The sequence below is a fragment of the Hemiscyllium ocellatum genome, chromosome 31 (genome assembly GCF_020745735.1).
Source record: "Hemiscyllium ocellatum isolate sHemOce1 chromosome 31, sHemOce1.pat.X.cur, whole genome shotgun sequence".
In the NCBI taxonomy this organism is placed as follows: Eukaryota; Metazoa; Chordata; class Chondrichthyes; order Orectolobiformes; family Hemiscylliidae; genus Hemiscyllium; species Hemiscyllium ocellatum.
Window position 1 is genome coordinate 7,565,915 of NC_083431.1, and position 20,904 is coordinate 7,586,818.

The following is a 20,904-nucleotide window of genomic DNA, read 5'->3' on the forward strand; positions in this document are numbered from 1 at the left end:
GTTAGGGAAGATGTAAAGTGACTTCAAAAGGATTTGGACAGGTTGAGTAAATGGGCAAGAACATGACAGGCAGAATATGGCATGGAAAAATTCAATATTACCCACTTTGGTAGAAAAAACAAATGTGTAGAGTATTTCTAAAGCGGTAAAGTGTTGATAAGGCTGAAGTGCAGCTATAGCAAGCTATTAGGAAGGCTCACGATGTATTAGCCTTTATTACATGAGAATTTGAATATAACAGCAATGAGGTTTTGCTTTAATCATATAGGAGCTTGTTTAAACCACACCTGGATTATTTTGTGTAGTTTTGGTCTCTCTATTGCAGGAAGGTTTTAATTGCCATGGAGGGAGTGCAAAAAAAGGTTCACCAGATGGCAGGACTGTCCTATGAGGTGGGTAAAGGAATTAAAGCGTTTGATCAGCCATGATTGCATTTAATAGTAGGGCAGGCTCAGCGGGCTGAATAGCCTACTCTTGCTCCTATGATTCAACAAATTCCCAGGACCTCCTGGCTTACATCCTGGATTTGGGGGAAAAAAAACATATTTGCAGAGATAATGTATGTGCTGGTTATGGTTTCCAAAATTCCTTAGATTCTAGAACCATCCCAATGGATACGTAGTCAGGAAATATAACTACTAGTGAGTAAAGGAGGGAGAGCGTGCACAGGGAACCACAGGCTAGTTAACCTATTATATTTCCTATTCAACTTGTTCAGGGATATTAATGCACATCTCTGGAGCAGGTATGACTTGAACCCAGCTCTTCTGGCTCAGAAGCAAGGACACTACCACTGCACTACAGAAGGGTCATCAGTTATAGTAGTTATCCGGAAAAAGCTGGAATTTATTCTGAAAGAAGTCTTTGCAGTGCACTGAAAAAAAAATCAAAGTCTGTTTGGCCAAAATCAACTTGCTGAAGTGAAAGGGAAATAGTTTGATAAATTTATTAAATGGTGGAAGTAAAAAGATGACTAAAAGAGAATAATAGTATAATTAGATTCTGAAAGGTATCTTACAAGGAGTCATGGAATTGGGAGTTATTTTTAGTTGAAAAAAAGGATAATCAATTGACAGGGAGCAAAGAGCAGGAGAAATGGAGCTTTTAAGTAGGCAGATGGTGACCAATGGAATGTCATAAGGATCAGTCTTGGAGTTTCAACTACATATGATTTATATCAATGACTGAGACAAAGAGAACAAAAGTAAATACCTATTAGTAAGCTTTGAGAAGATTTGTAGCTCAGGTTGAGGTTCTGGATGTAAGTTTGCTCGCAAAGTTGGAAGGTTCATTTTCAGACATTTCATCAACATACTAAGTAACATAATCAGTGAGCCTTGGGTGAAGCACTGTTGGTGTGGCCCACTTTTTATTTATGTGTTTAGTTTCCTTAGTTTGGTGATGTAATTTCCTGTGATGGCACCATTTCCTGTTCTTTTCTCTGGAGTCATAAATGGGATCCAAGTCAATGTGTTTGTCAATAGAGTTATGGTTGGAATGTCAAGCTTCTAGGAATTCTCTGTTTGGCTTGTCCTAGGATGAATGTGTTGTCCCAGTTGAAGTGGTGTCCTTCTTCATCTGTATGTAAAGATACTAGTGAGAGTGGATCATATCTTTTTGTGGTTAGTTGATGTTCATGTATCCTGGTGGCTAGTTTTCTGTTTGTTTGTCCAATGTCGTGTTTTTTATAGTTCTTGCAATGTATTTTGTAAATGACATTCGTTTTGCTTGTTGTCTGTACAGTGTCTTTCAAGAGTTTACAGATGAGGAAGGACACCACTTCAACTGGGACAAGCCAAACAGAGACATGTGACAGAATTTCTAGAAGCATGGCTTGTCCAACTTGAACTCTATCAGCAAATACTTTGACTTGGATCTCATTTACCACCCCATGAGAAAAAGAACAGGGAATGACATAAGCAACCCAAGGAAACCTAAACACAAACAAAAGGCGGGCCACAACACCACTGCTTCACCCGAGGCTCACTGATGATGTTATCTAGTATGGTGACAAAACATCTGAAAATGAACCTTTGAGCTTAGTGAGCAAACTTACATCCAGTAAATACCCATGCTTGCTCATGATATAAAATTGGGTGAGAATGCAAGCTGTGGAAAGAACAAAGAAATGGCAAAGTGATATACACAGTTAAGTGAGTTGGGGGCAGATAAAGTATAATTTTGGTAACTATGAGGTTATTCACTTTGTAGCAATAACATGAAAAAGATTTTTAAAAATGTGACTTGGATTTATTAATGCAAGGAACACAGAAAGCTAGCATGCCAGAACAGCAAGTAATTAGGAAGCCAAATGGTATGTTGGCCTTTATGCAAGGAGATTGGAGTAAAAGAATAAGGAAGTATTTCTGTAATCGTACAGAGCTTTGGTGAGACCACATTTAATGTGCAATTTTGCTTTCCAGATTTAAGAAATGATATACTTGCATTCAAGGCAGTAAAGCTTTACAATGGGCATTTGAGATGAGAGGCTGAGTAAATTAGACCTTTTATGCAAGATTTAAAAGAATGAATGTGATCTCATGGAGACGTAGCAGATTCTGATGGGTACTAAGAGAAAGATTGTTTCCCTGGCTCGAGAATCTACAACATATGGGCACAGTCAAGGGGAGCAATCATTTAAGACTGAGATGAGGAGAATTTCTTTCAAAGAAAGGGTTTAAAATCTTTGGAATTGTCAACTCCAGAAAGTTGTGGATCTCCTTTCATTGAGCATTTTTAAGGCTGAGACAAAAAGTTTTTCGGTCTCTTGAGGAATCAAGGAATGGGAATTGGCCAGGAAAGTGGAGTTAGGGCTTTGATCACTCAATAATGGGTTGACTGTAGAGCTATTTGGGCCATGCAATGTACTTCTCTTCCTATGTTCTTATGGGCTTGATTCCATTCACTGATCATCAATCAGCAAAAAAATAGACAAGGTATCAGTGAACTAGTTGAGTTGACAATCTGGCACTTTTTGTGATTACTGTCTGATGAGAGTCCAAAAATGCCCAGGTGGAACCTGAACTCACGATTTTGAGAATGCCAGTACGAGGCAACAGCTATTCAATCATGGTACCCCTGTTCAGACAAGACTGAGCATGATGAGCCAAAGCAAAATGCCATGTACAAATTGTGATGTGAGTTTGTGCCTGATCCACTGAATCAGAAGTACATCTCCAATTGGAAGTGGGGAGCAGTGTTGGTGGTTCATCAAGTCAAATCCTACCTACATTAGTTTGGGGAATAGTATTCTCAGGAATCCATTATTATGATTAATCCAAGAGCTGTGTCAATAGGCTAATGCTACAGTTTCATTTATACCATTTGTTGTTAACTGAAATGCTGATCCTCGCCGCATCGTCAGGTGCAAGTCTTTACTCTCTACTGATTTAGGGCGTCTCCTGATCAATTCTGCTGATGAGGACCTCCATGTAAGACAGCTTTGTGCCAAATCAGAGTCAGGTTCCTATTAGAATTAACCATAGCAATCTATTCATTGCAAAAACTGAGACAACCAGAAATTATTGCATGATCAGACTAAAAAGGATAAATTCAATGTAAAACAGAATGTTCTTCCAAGTGCAAAATTTTACATGGGTTCAATTTTTCTTCTGTTAAAGCCTGCGAAAACATATGTATAATTTCAGGTTGAATATCTTTCACAGATAATGTTAATTTTTCTCACATCATCACGATATGCTGCTTCCCCTGCTGAGTACTTCCATCATTTTCAATTTTCATTTCACTCTTCCTGTATCAATTGCATTGCTTTTGTAAAATATATACAGATCTGCTAGAAATCAATTCCAACATTCAAATAACTAAAAATGTAGAATTGTTTGTTAACTTTTTGGGGAGCATGGAGATATTTTTTCCCTTTACTATAATGTTATTACCTCATTTCATCATCCCAGCCTGACAACTCTTTAAACAAAATACACAAAAGGTTGAACATCAATTCCTTCTGGATTGTTGCTTATAATAAAGCACATATGGTTGGATACAAAGCAGAATCAGGAACTGTCCATGATTTTCCACTCTAAAGTTTCCACCTTACACTTGCTTGAAGACATAACTGCCCTTGCGCAGTATTTCTTGGATGATGCATTACAAGTCAGGAACTAACATGTTCACTCTGCCTCTCTCAATTCAATCTCATAAAACATCAAATAAATGATGTTGAAACAAATATTTTTCTGAATTTGAAATGGTACGTTACAGCATTAGCCAATTCATTGCCTGCAAGTTAAATATACATGCAGAGCCTTCAAAATCAGGGCTTGTTAAGGTTATCATTCTCATTGAGATATGGCAAAGCAGACCTCATTTTCAAAAGAATTAGACTTAATAGAATTGATGTTCACCATTAGTCCACACTGTAGTAAATTCTGTGTTTGCAGCAGGAATTACTATTAATGTTACACTTTAGGGTTTTGGGTGAAAGTCATTTTTTAAAAAAAAGAAGAGATACTGCAGAAAAGAATTACTTAACAGACAAATTCTGGGAAGGATGTCTGAATATCTCATGCAACAATGGATTGTACTCAAGATACACTGAAGGGGATATTGGAGTCATGCTAATCCCATAATATGGCATAATGGTACATCGCCTTTAATCAAGTATTTTATTGGAAAAACATTGTATGTTTCAATACAGTGTGTGATTGTTGCTAGTGATTGTGGAATGCAGAGACTACAGGCAGAGTTATTTCTAGCTTTAGGTTTCAAACTGAGGTCTGCAGATCCTAAACAACAAAAAAATCAAGGAACTGCGGATGCTGGAAATCAGAAATTGCTGGAGAAACTCAGCAGATCTGACAGTATCTGTGGAGAGAAAGCAGAGTTAATGTTCGGGTCCTAGAAGAGTCATTGGATCTGAAACGTTAACTCTGCTTTCTCTCCACAGATGCTGTCAGACCCGGTGAGTTTTTCCAGTAATTTCTGATTTTGTTTCTGTTGACCCTCATGTTTTATCTTCCTGAAACCAGGTGTACTGTTTGCACAGTTTTGAGAATTCTATATTTTTTTCTACATTTGTTGACTAACACACTATTTTCCGTTGTTATTAAAACTGCTTTTTGCTCTTTTTTGGGTAGTTGGTATGGTTTTTTTCTGAAGTTTGGACAGTGAGGTCTGGTGGAAGTTTAAATTACTTACTTACAGTGTGGAAACAGACCCTTTGGCCCAACAAGTCCACACCGACCCACCAAAGCGCAACCCACCCAGAGCCCTACATTTACCCCTTCACCTAACACTACGGGCAATTTAGCATAGCCAATTCACCTGACCTACACATCTTCGGACTGTGGGAGGAAATCCATGCAGACACGGGGAGAATGTGCAAACTCTACACAGAGTGTCGCTGTGAGGCAGCAGTGCTAACCACTGTGCCACCGTGCCGCCCACATATGTTAATATTTTGCAGCTTCCCAAAATATCAATGATATTTAAGTAGCCATTAGCAGAACAAAACGTACACCTTCGGAGACTATATTGCAGAATTAATTATTTTTGAACATGCAAAAATCAATGCGTTAAGGTTTTCTTATATTTACTAAAACATAAGTTCTTCCTTTGTTTTTTTCCCAGTTTATTCTCATTTCTCTAAGTTATTTTTCTTTCCTTTCAAGAATTCCAAACTGCAATGTGTTCCATTCCTAACCTGTACAGGAACGCAAGACCCAGTCTCTCTTCGAGCCTTGTCCAGGCCAATACGTGCTCTAGTTGTTAAAAATGAGCCCTTTCCATTTGATTTTCATGTTTGATTGGGAATTCATTGTGGCACAATAATTGCTCTGGTCACTCTGACAAAAATGATAAATGCATTCAAATAGTAGTTACAATTTTGTTGCACATGTTAAGAAAAAAAGACTCCCACAACTCTCTCACACTGGCTTCAAAAAGCTATTGCTCCAGAAATACTGACAATTTAATCCTTAAATCCCCTCGTACACAAGGACCAAAATCCACATGCCTCTCATTCAAAATCCAAAATATATGAGAGTAAAATATATATCAATCACTCACCATGCAACACATGGCATAGTGGATCTATCTATTGTAGGCTGTAATTTGTAAAATCAAACCAAGAATAAATTTCTCATTACACCACAAAGCTTCAAAGAAACTGTAAAAATATCTTTCATTTATACTTGTGGTAATTTGTTCAATAAAAATGACGATTTAAATCCAGGTTCTATTTGTAATCATGAAAATTATATGGATAATAGGGTGGCATGATAATTCAGTGATTAGCACTGCTGTCTCACAGTGCAAGGGACCCAGGGGCCCTCGTGCGACTGTCTGTGTGGAGTTTGCACATTCTCTGTGTGTTTGCATGGGTTTCCTCCAGGTGCTCCAGTTTCCTGCCTTAATCCAAAAATGTGCAGATTAGGTGAATTGGCCATGCTAAATTGCCCATAGCGTTCGGGAATGTGTAGGTTAGGTGCATTAGTAGGGGTAAATACGGGAATGGGTCTGGGTAGGTTACTCTTCAGTGTGGACTTACTGGGCCAAAGGGCCTGTTTCCACACTGTAGGGATTCGAGGATTCTATGACTGAAGAAATTTTGGGAACAGCAAAAGGCCATTAGGTCAATCAAACCTTTACTTTTTTAATAGATATACAATGTGTCATGTGATGCAGAGTCAGGTGATTGATATCTACTTTAATATTTATTTTAGAGTTTAGATTTTGAATGAGTGGCATATGGGCTTTCGTGCATGTATATGAGAGGATATAATGATTAATTTGACAGTACTTCTGGAACCTTGTCTTTTTGAGGCCAGTATGAGAGAGACAATTCCTGAAGTGCTAATGTGATTTGCATTGGGTCAGTTTTACATGTAGACAGGATAAACATTGAAGAACATGAGCTTGCTTCCAGTTAGAAGCAGAGTTTGCTGTTGGGAAGCATATATTATTCTTTTTGCCATGGCATTATGAAATCTTTCAAATTGTGTTATATGTAACTAGTTTGGTTTATTATCCAGATAGCCCTGTTATTACATGGTAGTTGCATTCTTGTGTGACTCCGCACTATACAAAACGCACGCAATACAAATATGCTTAATGCGTTGTGATGTAATTGTATAGTGGCTAACACACACTTTAGAAGTTTGTGTTTTAGAAAAAGTGTTCTCTATTCACTCAATCATGTTATAGCTAATTAGCATTAACGAAAGTCAAGTTATAGCAGAACTACCTAGATTTTATCTTTTCTTTTGCATAATAAACTTCCAGTTTACTGTGAAAATCAGATCTGCAACGTTGCATGCTGGTATTTCAGTGAAAAACCAACACATTCAATTTTTAAGAAATTATCTATTGAGCCAGACTCCAGTATGGAATCTAAGTTATCCAGTAATAATATCAGTTAGAGTCATAAAAGCCAGTAAACTAATACATCAGGATGGTGCAGATTTGTACTTTACATTTGAAAGTGTTGCAAAGATATTAAATGAAATTCATGTTACGTTTTGCTTTGCCTCATGTCTTGCTAGTAGCTGATCCATTTCCTTGAAAACCAGATTATTTGTGTCATCAATGAAGTTGATCATCTCGGACGACAGGCCAGAATAGTCACCAGCTGTGGGTTATGGACAAAATAATGAACTGAATGATTTCTAAGTCACCCTTTGGAGACTAAAAGGTCTAAGAATAAATGGAAAAGCAAAAGTGAATTGTAGACTGTAATTCACAAAATCAGGTCAAGAGAAGAAACTCAAAATTCTTTAATTTTTTACGCATGGTAATTTCTTCAATAAAAATTAAGATTTAATCTCAGATTTTATTCATAATCAAACTGAAAATTATAAATAGCTAAACAATTCTGAAGAAATTTTAGAAGCAGCAAAAGACCATTAGGTCAATCAAATCTATACCTTTTTGATATATCCATATGATTATATATCCATATATGATCCATATATGCCCATTACGTCCTCAATCCTTTCTATCTTCAAATATTCATTCTGCTACTCCTGAACTCATTGACACTATTAGTTTGATTGACCCTTCTTGGAGTTTTCTGCAAGTTCTCCTCCAAGTCACACACCATCCTGACTAGGGACGATATCGCCATTTATTTACTGTTGCTGGGTCAAAATCAAAAAACTCCCTTCCAATCAGCACAGTGGATGGACTTAGCTGTCAGGTTTTATCAGGACAAAGTAAATAATTCAAGCTGCTGTGGAGCATGCTAATACCATCAGCAAGCACTCGTTGCTAAGTCAGTAATGTCTGCACTGCCCCAGTCATGTTAGCCACAGGGTCACAACCTGTTGGCCATCCATTCCTCCACTATTAGGATGCCAAAAGCAACTTATAAAGATGGCAAATAATGACCCTAATAATTCAGGACAGTCACTGATGCTCCTGTTGTCTGAAGGCCTGATTTGATCGGGATTTGGAAAATGCAAGCTGAAACAAAAAACTCAGCCATTAAAAAGAGGGCTCAAGAAAACAGAGCCCAGCAAATTGAGACCATCTAGGAGTGGAGACAGCTGTGGAAGAACTGCGGCTGATATACTGACTCAGGGCCAAAGTAGCTGGGGCTGAATGTGACCAAAAATCCAAAAGTGATATAAAAGAAAAACTATAATTACATTGGTTGGTGAGAAGCCGCTACTAGCTTAAAATATTGTCATTAATAAATAAGAAGAAATTATGTGGATCTCAGCACAGAACACAAGTAAAAGAGAAGTCAAATCAAATCAAGTCAAAATAAAATAAAATCATAAACTTAAACTAAAGAAAAATAAAGTTAACTTAAGTGAAGTAAAGTTTCCTGTACTTTTTTTTAATAAAAGGTTTATACTTATTGTAAGGAAAATACATCGCTTTCAGAATGCAAGACAACTGGGATAAATGGTGTGTATATCCTGTGTTATAATGTGAAGTCAAGAACATAACATATGTCCCTGACAATCATATCTGCAGATGTCAGTGGCTCCAAAAACCTGAACTTTGGGTTTTAGAACTTGAGCAGCAGCTGGAGTCTCTGTTGTGCACCCAACAAAAGACCACAAGATGTAGGAGCACAATTAAACCATTTGGTCAATCAGATCTGCTCCACCAAATGGTCGTGGCTGATATGCTTCTCAATTCCATTCTCTTGCCTTCTCCCTGGAACCGTGGATCCCATTACTAATCAAGAGCCTATTTATCTCTGTCTTAAATACACTATGACTTCACATCCATAGCATTCTGCAGCAAAGAGTTCCACAGATTCCCCATCCACTGGCTGAAGAATTTCCTCCTCATTTCATTTCTAAAGGCTCATCTCTTTGTTATGAGATTGTGCCCTCAGATCCTAGATTCTCCTACTAATGGAAACATCTTCTCCTCATCCACTCTATCCAGGCCTCTCAGTATTCTATAAGTTTCAATGAGGTTTCCTCTCATCATTCTAAACTCTGTCAAGTGCAGACTCAGAGACCTCAATTGCTTATCATATGACAAGCCCTTTATCCACGGAATCATTCTTGTAACTCTCTTCTGGTCCTCTTCCAAGGACAGCACACCCTTCCTTAGGATTTTGGTGCAAAACCCCTCATAATATTCTAAATGCAATCTTATCAGAGCCGTATACAGCCTCAGCTGTACATTTCTGCTCTTGTATTCTCATCCTCTTGAAATGAATGCTAACATTGCATTTGCCTTCCTAACTGCCAACTGGACCTGCATGTAAACCTTAAGAGAATCCTGAACTAGGACGCCCAAGTCCCATTGTGTTTCAGATTTATGAGCATTTCACCATTTAGAAAATAGTACATTCCTCCATTCTTCCCAATAATATACATAAGCTCACACTTTCCCACATAATATTCTATCTGCCACTTCTTTGCCCACTCTCTTAGCCTATTCAAGTCCTCCTGCAGCCTCCCCACTTCCTCAACACGACCTGTCCCTCCACTTATCTTTGTGTCATTGTGTCCCCACTCTCTGCCTTTGGCCATCAGTCAATCCACTATCAGTGCTAGCACTTTGTCCCTAACACCATGAATTTTTATCTTATTTAGCAGCTTTTTGTGTGGCCTTTTGGAAATCCAAACAGATTACATCCACTGGCTTTCTTTTGTCTACCTTGCTCATTACTTCATCAAAGAATTCTAACAGATTTGTCAGGCATGATCTCTGCTTGATGAAGCTGTGTTGATTCAGTCCTATTTTACCATGCACTTCCATGTACCTTGCAATCTCATCCTTGATCATGGATTCTAAGATCTTACCAATTAGTGAGGTTGGTCTAACCTGCCAATAGCTTCCTGTCTTCCTCCCTTCTTAAACTGGAGTGTTCATTAGCAATTTTCCAGTCCTCAGGCACCCTCCCCGACTCCAGTGATTTCTGAAAGAGTACTACCAATAACTCCACATTCTCCTCAGCCATCTCCTTCAGAACTATGAATATAGTCCATCTGGTCCAGCTGATTTATCCACCTTCAGACCTCTCAAGTTCCCCACCACCTTCTCCTTAGTGATAGCCACTTCACTCACCTTTGTTCCTGACTCTATAGAAGTTCTGATATGCTACCACCATGAAGATTGATTTAAATTAACTATTTATTTGCTCCCCCATCACTACTTCTCCAATCTCAATTTCCTGCAGTGCAATATCCACTATTCACTTCCTTTTTATGTGACTAAAAAAACTCTTGCAATCTTCTTTTATATTACTAGCTAGTTTACCCTCATGTTTCATCTTTTCTCTCCTTATTGCTTTTTTAGTCAGCCTGCTGGCTTTTAAAGGCTTCCAACTCCTCTGGTTTCCCACTAACCTTCATCATATTGCATGTTTTTTTTATTTTGCTTTGATGCTGTCTCTGATATTGCCTGTCAGCTATAGTTGTCATGTCTTCCCTTTATATATTTCTTCCTCCTTGGGATGAATTTCTGCTGTACCTCCCGAATTACCCCTAGAACCTCCTGCCAATGCTGCTCCACTGTCTTCCCTACTAGGGTCTCTTCCAACCAACTCTCGACAGCTCCTCCCTCAAATCTTTGTAGTTACCTTTACTCAATTATAATAGAGTTATATTCCATTCTAGCTTCTCCCTCTCAAACTGCAGGGTGAATTTTATCCTCTTATGGTCTCTGTCCCCTCCGGGTTTCTTCACCTTAAGCTTCCTAATTACACATTACCAAATCCAGAACTTGCTGTACCCTAATAGGCTCTGTCACAAACTATTCCAAAAAAATCATCTCATAGACATTCCACAAATTCATTTTCTTCCTTCAACACAGAGGACTACATGATTAGCACATAAAAACAGTGGTCACACTGGAGATTCGACATGGCCAAAGTGGGTACTGCAGATGCTGGAGATTACAGTCAAGATTAGAGTGGTGTTGGAAAAGCACAGCAGGTCAGGCAGCATCTGAGGAGCAGTAAAAATCAATGTTTCGGGCAAAAGCCCTTCAACAGGAATAAGGCCTAGAGATTAGTCATGCACAGGCAGAGGGTATGGGTGACTGTTAAGCAATTTAAGAGAACTGGACACATAGTGAAGTGTAGAGTGGTACTGGTAAAGCACAGCAGGTCAGGCAGCATCTGAGGAGCAGGAAAATGATGAAACGTTGATTCCCCTGCTCCTCGGATGCTGCCTGAACCGCTGTGCTTTTCCAGCACCACTCTAAACTTGACTCTGATCTCCAGCATCTGTAGTACCCACTTCTGCCTCATAGTAGTCTTTTGAGTCTATTGAGTTTACTAATTGGTATTCCATTTGGAAACTAGTGAAGGCGATAGTTCCTCAGGGGAGTGCAACCAGAGATAGCTTCATGGCACCACAGATAGCTGAGCTGCGCTCGATTGGAGAAAACAAAGAGTAGAAGCATAATAGTGATGGGGGATTCAATATGGACAGGTTTTTCTGAGCATTAAACATCACTCCAGAATGGGGTGTGGCCTCCCTGGTACCAGTGTCAAGATGTCATAGATTGGTCTCAGGACATCCTTCTCTGAGGGCATTAACCAGAAATCATGACTCATATTGGAACCAACAACATAGGTAGGTAGAAAGATAAGGTCTTCAAGGTAGATTTCAGTGAATTAGGAATGAAATTAAAAATAGGATCTCAAGAGCAGTAATTTCAGGATGACTGTGCCACACACCAGTGAACATAAGAACAGGACAATTAATTGACTGAACGCATGGCTGGAAAACTGCTGTGGGAGAGAAGACATCAGATTTCTGAGGCATTGGGACTAGGCATGCAGGACTTACAAGCTGGACAGATTACACTTTAATGGGATTGGGACCAACCTGTTCACCGGGTGACTTGGGGGTTAGTTTAAGCTCGCTTATCGGGGGATGTGAATCTGAGGGGTAATCCAATTGGAAGAAAGTGTAGTTTATAATAGGAAGCAGAAAGCTGCGAGGCAAATCGGTGAGGCCATACCTGGAATACTGCATGCAATTTTGGTCTTCTTACTTGAGAAAGGATGTACTGGTATTAGAAGGGGTGCAGAAAAGGTTCTGTAGGTTGATTTCAGAGTTTAGGACACACTGGTAGACTGGAATTATATTCATTGGAATTTAAAAGGATGAGGAGGGACCTTAAAGAAATATAAAATTATGAAGGGAATAGATATGATACAAGTAGAGAGGATATTTCCACTGGCAGGTTAAACTAGGACAAGAGAGCATAGCCTCAAATTAGGTGTAGCAGATTTAGGACTGAATTGAAGAGGAACTTCACCCAGAGGGTTGTGAATCTATGGAATTCTGTGCCCAGTGAAGTAGTTGAGGCTTCCTCAGTAAATGCTTTCAAAGCCAACACAGATAATTTTTTGAACAGTAAAGGAATTAAGGGTTGCATTGAGAGGGTAGGTAAGTGGAGCTGAAGCCACAAAAAAGTCAGCCATGATCTTACTGAATGGCAGAGCAGGCTCAAAGGGCCAAACGGTCTACTCCTGCTCCTAGTTCTTATGTTATGTAATACAGGACAAAGAAAACTCAGCATTGAGTCTGCTTCAAATGTGAAATAATGTCAAAAAGCCAAAGTTAAGACATGCTACCTGAATATGTGCAGTATTCACATAAAGGTAGATGATCTGAAGTCGTAAATAGAGGTAAATGGTTATGATATAATTGTTATTACAGAAATATGGCTGCATGATGAGCAACATTGGGAACTGAATATTCAAGGGTATTCGACATTTAGGAGGAGAAAGTGAGGACTGCAGATGCTGGAGATCAGAGCTGAAAATGTGTTGCTGGAAAAGCGCAGCAGGTCAGGCAGCATCCAAAGAACGGGAAATTCGACGTTTCGGGCATAAGCCCTTCTTCAGGAAAGCCCTTGAAGAAGGGCTTCTGCCCGAAACGTCGAATTTCCTGTTCCTTGGATGCTGCCTGACCTGCTGCGCTTTTCCAGCAACACATTTTCAGCGTATTCGACATTTAGGAAAGACAGAAAAGAAGAAAAAGGAGTTGGAGTTGCAATGATAATATGAGATCAGTACACTACTAAGGGATATATGAAATCCAAATAGAGAAATAAAGAAACAGCTGGGGCCAGTGCAATGTCCACTATTGCCTTTCAATTACATTTTATGTGACTAAAAAAACTCTTGCAATCTTCTTTTACATTACTAGCTAGTTTATCCTCATGTTTCAGCTTTTCTCTCCTTATTGCTTTTTCAGTTGGCCAGCTGGCTTTTAAAGGCTTCCAACCCCTCTGGCTTCCCACTAATCTTCACCATATTGCATGTTTTTTCTTTTGCTTTTTGTAGGTCATCAAATAGTGGTGGTAGTAGGGGGTATGGTATAAATCAAGTCCTGAGATAAGCTTGTAGCATAGGCAACATAGTAATCATGGGTGACTTCAATCTATATTTAGACTAAGTAAACCAACTGAATGCTAAAGAAATAATAAATTTCTTCAAGGTGGAAAAAAATTCAAAACTGTCAGTCCACTGCACTGCAGCTGCAGGATTGGGAAGATTTTAAAATAAAACAAAGGAAGCCAAAGAAATTGATAAGGAAAATAATAGAACGTGAATACAACCAGTGGGGAGGTGACGGCCTTATGGTATTATTGCCGGACTGTAAATCTAGAGACCCAGATAATGTTCTGGGGGCCTGGGCTTGAATCCCACCACAGCAGACAGTGGAATTTGAATTCAATAAAATTCTGGAAATAAGAGTCCAATGATAACCATGAAATCATTGCTGATTGTCAGGAAAACCCATCTGGGTCACTAATGTCCTTTTAGGAAGGAAACTGCCATTCTTACCTGACTCACAGCCACAGCAACATGATTGACTCTTAACTGTCCTCTGGGCAATCAGGGAAGGGCAACAATGCCCTTGACTAGTGAATGAATTTAAACAAACCTAGCAAAAATAGAACATTAAAGTAAAAGCTTATATAAGTAAGTAAAAAGGAAACATTTGGTTTAGCTGAATGTGCCCATTTACTTCCTCCTTTTTCACTATCCAAGGCCCCAAAGACACCTTCCAGGTGAAGCAGCACTTTATCTACACTTCTCTCAACTCGTCCACTGCATTCACTGCTCTCAATGTGATCTCTACACTGGGGAAACAAAGCACAGACTGAGTGACCATTTTGCGGAACACATACATTATGCTCGCAAAAAATACTTGGAGCTTCCTGTTGCCTGCCACTTCAATACACCACCATGTTCCGTGGCCAACGTCTCTGTCTCAGGCTTTCTTCAGTGTTCCAGCAAACCTCAGTGCAAGCTGGAAGAACAGCACCTCATTTTCTGCTTGGAAACCCTACAGCCTTCTGGACTTTACATTGAGTTCAACAATTTTAGTGCTTGAGGCCTTGTCCTACCCTCACACATCAGGCCTCGTCATCACATAGGCTGCTACCACACACAACTAACCGCCATAATCATGAAGTGCTTTGACAGGTTGGTCATGGCCTATATCAACTCCGACATCTCGAGTCTGCCTCAATCCACTGCAAGTTGCCTACTGGCAAAACAGGGTCTACAGCGGACGCCATTTCGTAGCCCCAAACTCATCCCTGGAACATCTGCATAATAAGGACACCTACATAAAACTCCTACTCATTGACTACAGATCTGCCTCCAACACCATAATTCCTTCCAGAGTAATCTCAAAACTCCGAGACCTAGGTCTCAGCTCTGGCCTCTGGAACTATATCCTCAGCTTCCTGACCGACAGATTGCAATCAGTGAAGATCGACAACAACTCCTCCTCCACAATAATCCTCGACACTGATGCCTTGCCAGGATGAGTTTTCAGCCTCCTACTGTACTCACTGTACAACAACGCCTGTGCATCCAAATTCCAAACAAATGCCATCTTCAAGTTTGCTGACGACACTATTGTCGTAGGACAGATATCAAACTACTGATGAATCAGAATACAGGAAGGAGATTGAGTGCTTGGTGTCATGGTACAATGATAACATTCTCTCTCAATATTGGCAAAACAAAACAACTGATCATTGACTTCAGAACAAAAGGAGGATGTGACGGTCAAACAGGCACAATAATACCTCTTCTTCCTCAGGCAGCTATGAGGCCCCTTACCAACTTTACAGAAGCACCATAGAAAGCATTCTATCCGTGTGGTACGGCAACTACTCAGCACAGGACTGTAAAAAAACTACAAAAAATTGTGTACACAGCCGAAAACATCATGGAAGCCAACCTCTTATCTATGGACTCCATTTACACTTCTTGTTGCTGCGGAAAAGCTGCCAATATCATAAAAGACCCTTCCCACCCCAGAAATGCTCTTTCATTGAGCAGAAGATACAGAAACTTAAACATACACACCAACAGATCTAAGAACAGCTTCTTCCCTGTCGTTATTCGACTGTTGAGTGGACCTCTCTGAATTCAAATAATGTTGATCTTGCTTTGTGCACCTCCTGTGCAGCTGTAGCCTTGTATGCCTTGCTGTAAGTACAGTATGATTGCCTTTGTTTGCTTTGATCTGCCTATACTACTCGCAAAACAAAAACATTTTCACTGTACCACTGTACTCAGGTACATGTGACTACAATAAATCAATCAATCAACCCATTGTCCGCTACACTTTAGCAGCTATTCATTGCCTCAGACTCATGTTTAACCAATCCTTTGTCTGTTTAACTGTGTTTCTCTCTTTTGGCTCCACCTCAACATATCGTTTACTCTCTCCTCTACCTCCACCCCACTTCCTATATAAATACCAACTTTTTCTTTGCTAACATCAGCTCTAAAGAAGAGTCACTGGACCCAAAATGTTAATTCTGATATCTCTCTACAGATGCTGCCAGACCTGCTGAGTTTTTCCGGCAATTTCTGTTTTTGTTTTGTTTCTAACTTTTATTTAACTTTTTAACATTAGGAAATCTACAAGTGAAATAAATCAACTTTCAGTTAGTAACAACATGCTGACTTCCACCAGAATTATATTATGATTGCAGAGAGAGATTAAAAATGATTTAGAAAGCAGATCACTGCAACAAAACACAGAAATCCAAACAAACGTTGCAATACTACGTTGAATCTAAAGTTACAGATTTACATCCAAATGTAGGTTGTACGTATATTACAATTTAAAACATAGATTAATAAAATTAGGAGATCCAAATATGTGAAGGATCTGAGATTAATGGCTAATAAAAGTTAGCATTTGATAACGGCAATAACTGAAGAATTAACCATAACAAAATGTCACTACCATTGATTACAGTGAAAACCCTAGTTAAAAAAAAACCTTTTCTACTACATTCAATGATAAAATGTTAGTTACCACCAACATTATAACTCAACACACCTGATTTTCATATTTTTATCTTCAACGTATAAATCAATGCAGCACTCATTGGAAGTTACTATATTTTTGATGCAGCAGTATGAGTTATACTGTTAAAAATATATTGAAATACTTATCTCAAAATTACTAATTTTATACAAGACCTGAAGCAACTAGGGATACTTGTCTGTGACAAACCATTTCTTCTTTTTTTCATCAGCATTAGGAAGATCCCACAAAGAGCACTGAAATAAATTCCTAATTCAACTGTTTTAGTGATTTTTGTTGAGGGATAAATACTAGCAGGCAAGAAGAAATATATCTAATCACTTAAGCATACTGTCATGGGAACTTTTACATAAACCTGAGGGAGCAGATAGAAAACAATATCTTTGTTCATACTGAATCCCTAATTATTTGATTATCAGCTAAGATTATGTACTCGTGTTCTGAAGTGGAATTTCAACTCACTACTTCTTGATTCAGAAACAAGAATGCCAAGGTATCACAGTTAAATAAGTGCAAGCAAATGAGGCATATATAAAAGAGAATGAAAGGAGAAACAATTGCTTTGTCAATGATACTTCATATCTGGCTGCTAGGAGAACCACAAAAAAAGATCTAGGATAACTACATATAGTTTTCCCCACTTCTTGTGGGAAAGTACCTAGCATCCACGCAATACCTTAATGGGACTGCAGCTACAATAGCAAACTCACTCATTACAATGATGAAAGTGAGAAGACTTACATTAAATTGAGTCTTTCATGACCAACAGCATTCCCAAAATGCTTTACAGCTAATTAGATACTTCTGAACTGCAGTTGTTATTGTAGGAAACCCAGTCATTAATTTGAATACAGTAAAGAGTGAAGCAAAATGGCCTGATTATCCGTTTTTTGGATGTCGAGACCACTTTTAGAATACTGCGTACAATTCTAGTCACCCCTCTTTGGAAGGATATTGTTAAAATTGAGAAGGTGCAGAAAAGATTTACAGGGATGTTTGATTAGATTAGATTAGATTCCTTGCAGTATGAAAACAGGCCCTTCGGGACAACAAGTCCACACCCACCCTCCAAAGAGTAACCCACCCAGACCGATTCCCCTACCCTGTATGTACCCCTGACTTGGTAAGTTTGCATGGCTGATGTGCTGGGGTGTGTGTGTGTGTGTGTGTGTGTGTGTGTGTGTGTAAAGACTTAAAAACAACCCGAGGGGGCAACTTTTTCACACCGAGTGGTGAGTGTATGGAACAAGCTGCCAGAGGAAGTGGTGGAGGCAGGTACAATTACAAAATTTAAAAGGAATGTAGATGGGTATCTGAATAGGAAGGGTTTAGAAGGATATGAACTAAATGCTAGCAAATGGGATTCGGTCAGATTGGGATGTTTGGGTGCAGACAAGTTGAACCAAAGGGTCTGTTTCCGTGTTGTATACTCTATGACATGGCCTGGACAATAAAGTAAAGTAGAATATTCTTGAAAATATGCCATAGCTTTTTTATGCTCATTTGTGAGAACAGATAGTTTAGCATCTCTACAGTAACGCAGACATTATGAATTTTTAGTTGTGGAATCTTGTCATACCATCTCTTCATTCACAGTGATGGAAAAGCTCATAACCATAGCCACAACAAGTTTGGCAGAGATTCTGCTAGCCCTAATAATATAATAAACTACATTAGCATTAGTTAAAAACTGTTGGAGGAAATTTGACTCCATAGTATCACCTGGATTTCTTTGGCAGCCACACTGTTTGGCTACCTTCATCAGCATATCTTGTAGCCAAACTCGAGTACTCTGTAGCTGAAGCTCACGTTGGATAGCTGTCATGTTGGGTGGTTGCTGTTTTAGAGGAAGACACAAAGACAGAGTTGAAAAATTATTTGTTTGCAGTCTAAAACTCTGGAAAATTAGAAATTATGAAGAATACAGAATAGCATTTCAAAAAATATTAAGCTCTTAATTAAAATTGTGAATGCTAACTCTACAGGATGAAAAATGGCTTCAAGAAGATACTTGAATCTAAAATGAAGCTGTATGAACATTTTAAATATTAAACACATTTGTTTGAAATTCCTTTACTATTTTAAACTCATTTATATAAGTATTCCATCATATAATAACAAAGGGATTGCATAAAACACTTATTAATATTTTAAAAACATAACACCTCATCTTCTGCCTAGACATCTTACATTCTTCATGACTCATCACTCAATTTAATAAAAAAAAACCAAAAGTACTGCAGATGCTGGAAAAGCTCAGCAGGTATGGCAGCATTGGGGAGAGAAATCAGAGTTGATGCTTTGAATCGAGTGATCTTTCTTTAGAACAGGATTTCTCCGAATTTAACAATTTCTGAACATGGATCGCCCTCTCCCTTGTTTGTTGTCTTCCCCAGATGTCGAGGTCCTGTCCTTTCCTTTTTGGGTTGCTTCCAACACAGACAACTCATTTTCAAACATTTACCCCATCCACCTGTTATCTCTCTCTTGGTTTATCATTTGCAATCTCTTTATCACCCTATTCCTTCTCTCTCTCTTTCTCTCTATATCAGCACCGTGTCCATGTACGGTATTCTGTTCACATCCAATCATTAGCATAAATTCAGCTCTAATGAAGGGTCACTGCACTCAAATCGTCAACTGTTTTCTTTCTACAGATGCTGCCAGATAAGGCTATGTTTTTCCAGCGCTCTCTTGTTTCAGATTTGCAGTTTTTTGTGTTTAAACATAAGCCACCTGAGTTCCACTGTATGATCATTGTAAGTTAAAATTAGATAACAGTAAAAATGTTGCTAATTGCTATTTATACTATACTTAATTAGCATTAAGCATTGAATAATTCTTCACCCAAATCGACTGCATTACATCTCCATATATATTTTCACTAATTTTAAAAATCCTGCATATTAATCAGAATATTAGGCCATAGGATATGGGAGCAGATTAGGCCATCAGCCCATCGAGTCTGCTCTGCCATTCGATCATGGCTGATAGGTTTCTCAACCCCATTCTCCTGCCTTCTCTCCATAACCCTTGATCCCCTTACTAATTAAGAACATATCTATTTCTGTCTTAATAACCTCAATGACTTGGCATCCATAGCCCTCTGTAACAATGAACTCCACAGTTTCCGTATCATCTGGCTGAAGAAATTTCTTTTCATCTCAGTTTTAAAGGGTTGTTCTTCACCCTGAGACTGTGCCCTCAGATCCTTGTGTCTTCTACTAACGGAAATATCTTCACCATGTCCATTCTATCTGGGCCTCTCAGTATTCTGTCAGTTTCAATCAGATCCACCTTCATCCTTCAAAGAATCATTGAATACAGACCCAGAATCCTCAACTGCTCTTCATATGACAAGTCATTCATCCTGGGATCACTCTTGTAAACCTCTTATGAATCCTCTCCAATGCCTGAACATCTTTCCTTAGATTTGGGGCCCACCATCGTTCATAATATTCCAAATGCAGTCTGATCAACGTGTTTATAGCCTCAGCAGTACATCGCTGCTCTTGTTTTCTAGGCCTCTTGAAATGAATGCATTTGCCTTTCTAACTGCTATCTGAACCTGCATATTAATCTTAAGAGAATTGTGAATTGGGACTCCCAAGTGCCTTTGCGCTTCAGATTTCAAAGATTTCTCTGTTTAGAAAATAGTCGACATCTCCAATCTTCTTACCAAAATGCATAACCACACACTTTGCCACATTGTATTCCATCTGCCACTCTTTGTCCACTCGCCTCACGTGTCTAAGTCATTCTACAGCCATCCTGCTGCCTGAACATTATCTATTCTTCCATCTTTCTTTGTGTTATCTGAAAACTCAGCAACAATGTCCTCAATTGCTTCATCCATATTCCTAATGTTTAATATGAATTGTTGTGGTCACAATACTGGTCCCTGTAGAAGTCCACTAGTTTAGAAGACCCTTTTATCCCTACTCTCTTCCTTCTGTCAGTCAGCTAATCCTCTATCTATGCCAGTACCTTACCCCTAATACCATGGGCTCTTATCTTATTTAGCAGCCTCCTGTGCGATACCTTGTTAAAGGCCTTCTGGAATTCCAAATAGTTCACATCCACTGGCTCTCCTTTGTTCAAGATGTTCATTACCTCCTCAAGGGATTCTAACAGGTTTGTCAGGCAT

The 20,904-nt window shown here is 38.9% G+C and overlaps 1 protein-coding gene across 1 annotated transcript in view; it reads right to left on the reverse strand.

Annotated features, from left to right (window-relative positions):
• Positions 1-18,550, reverse strand: part of LOC132830223 (uncharacterized) — a 51,037-nt gene extending 32,487 nt beyond the window's left edge. The window contains exons 1-3 of the mRNA XM_060847756.1: positions 18,480-18,550; positions 7,476-7,588; positions 3,322-3,466 (exon numbers count right to left, since the gene is read on the reverse strand). Of these exons, the coding sequence (XP_060703739.1) occupies positions 3,322-3,466; positions 7,476-7,588; positions 18,480-18,525 (304 nt within the window). The 5' untranslated portion in view covers positions 18,526-18,550. The remainder of the gene's footprint in view (positions 1-3,321; positions 3,467-7,475; positions 7,589-18,479) is intronic.
• Between the last annotated feature and the right edge of the window lie 2,354 nt (positions 18,551-20,904).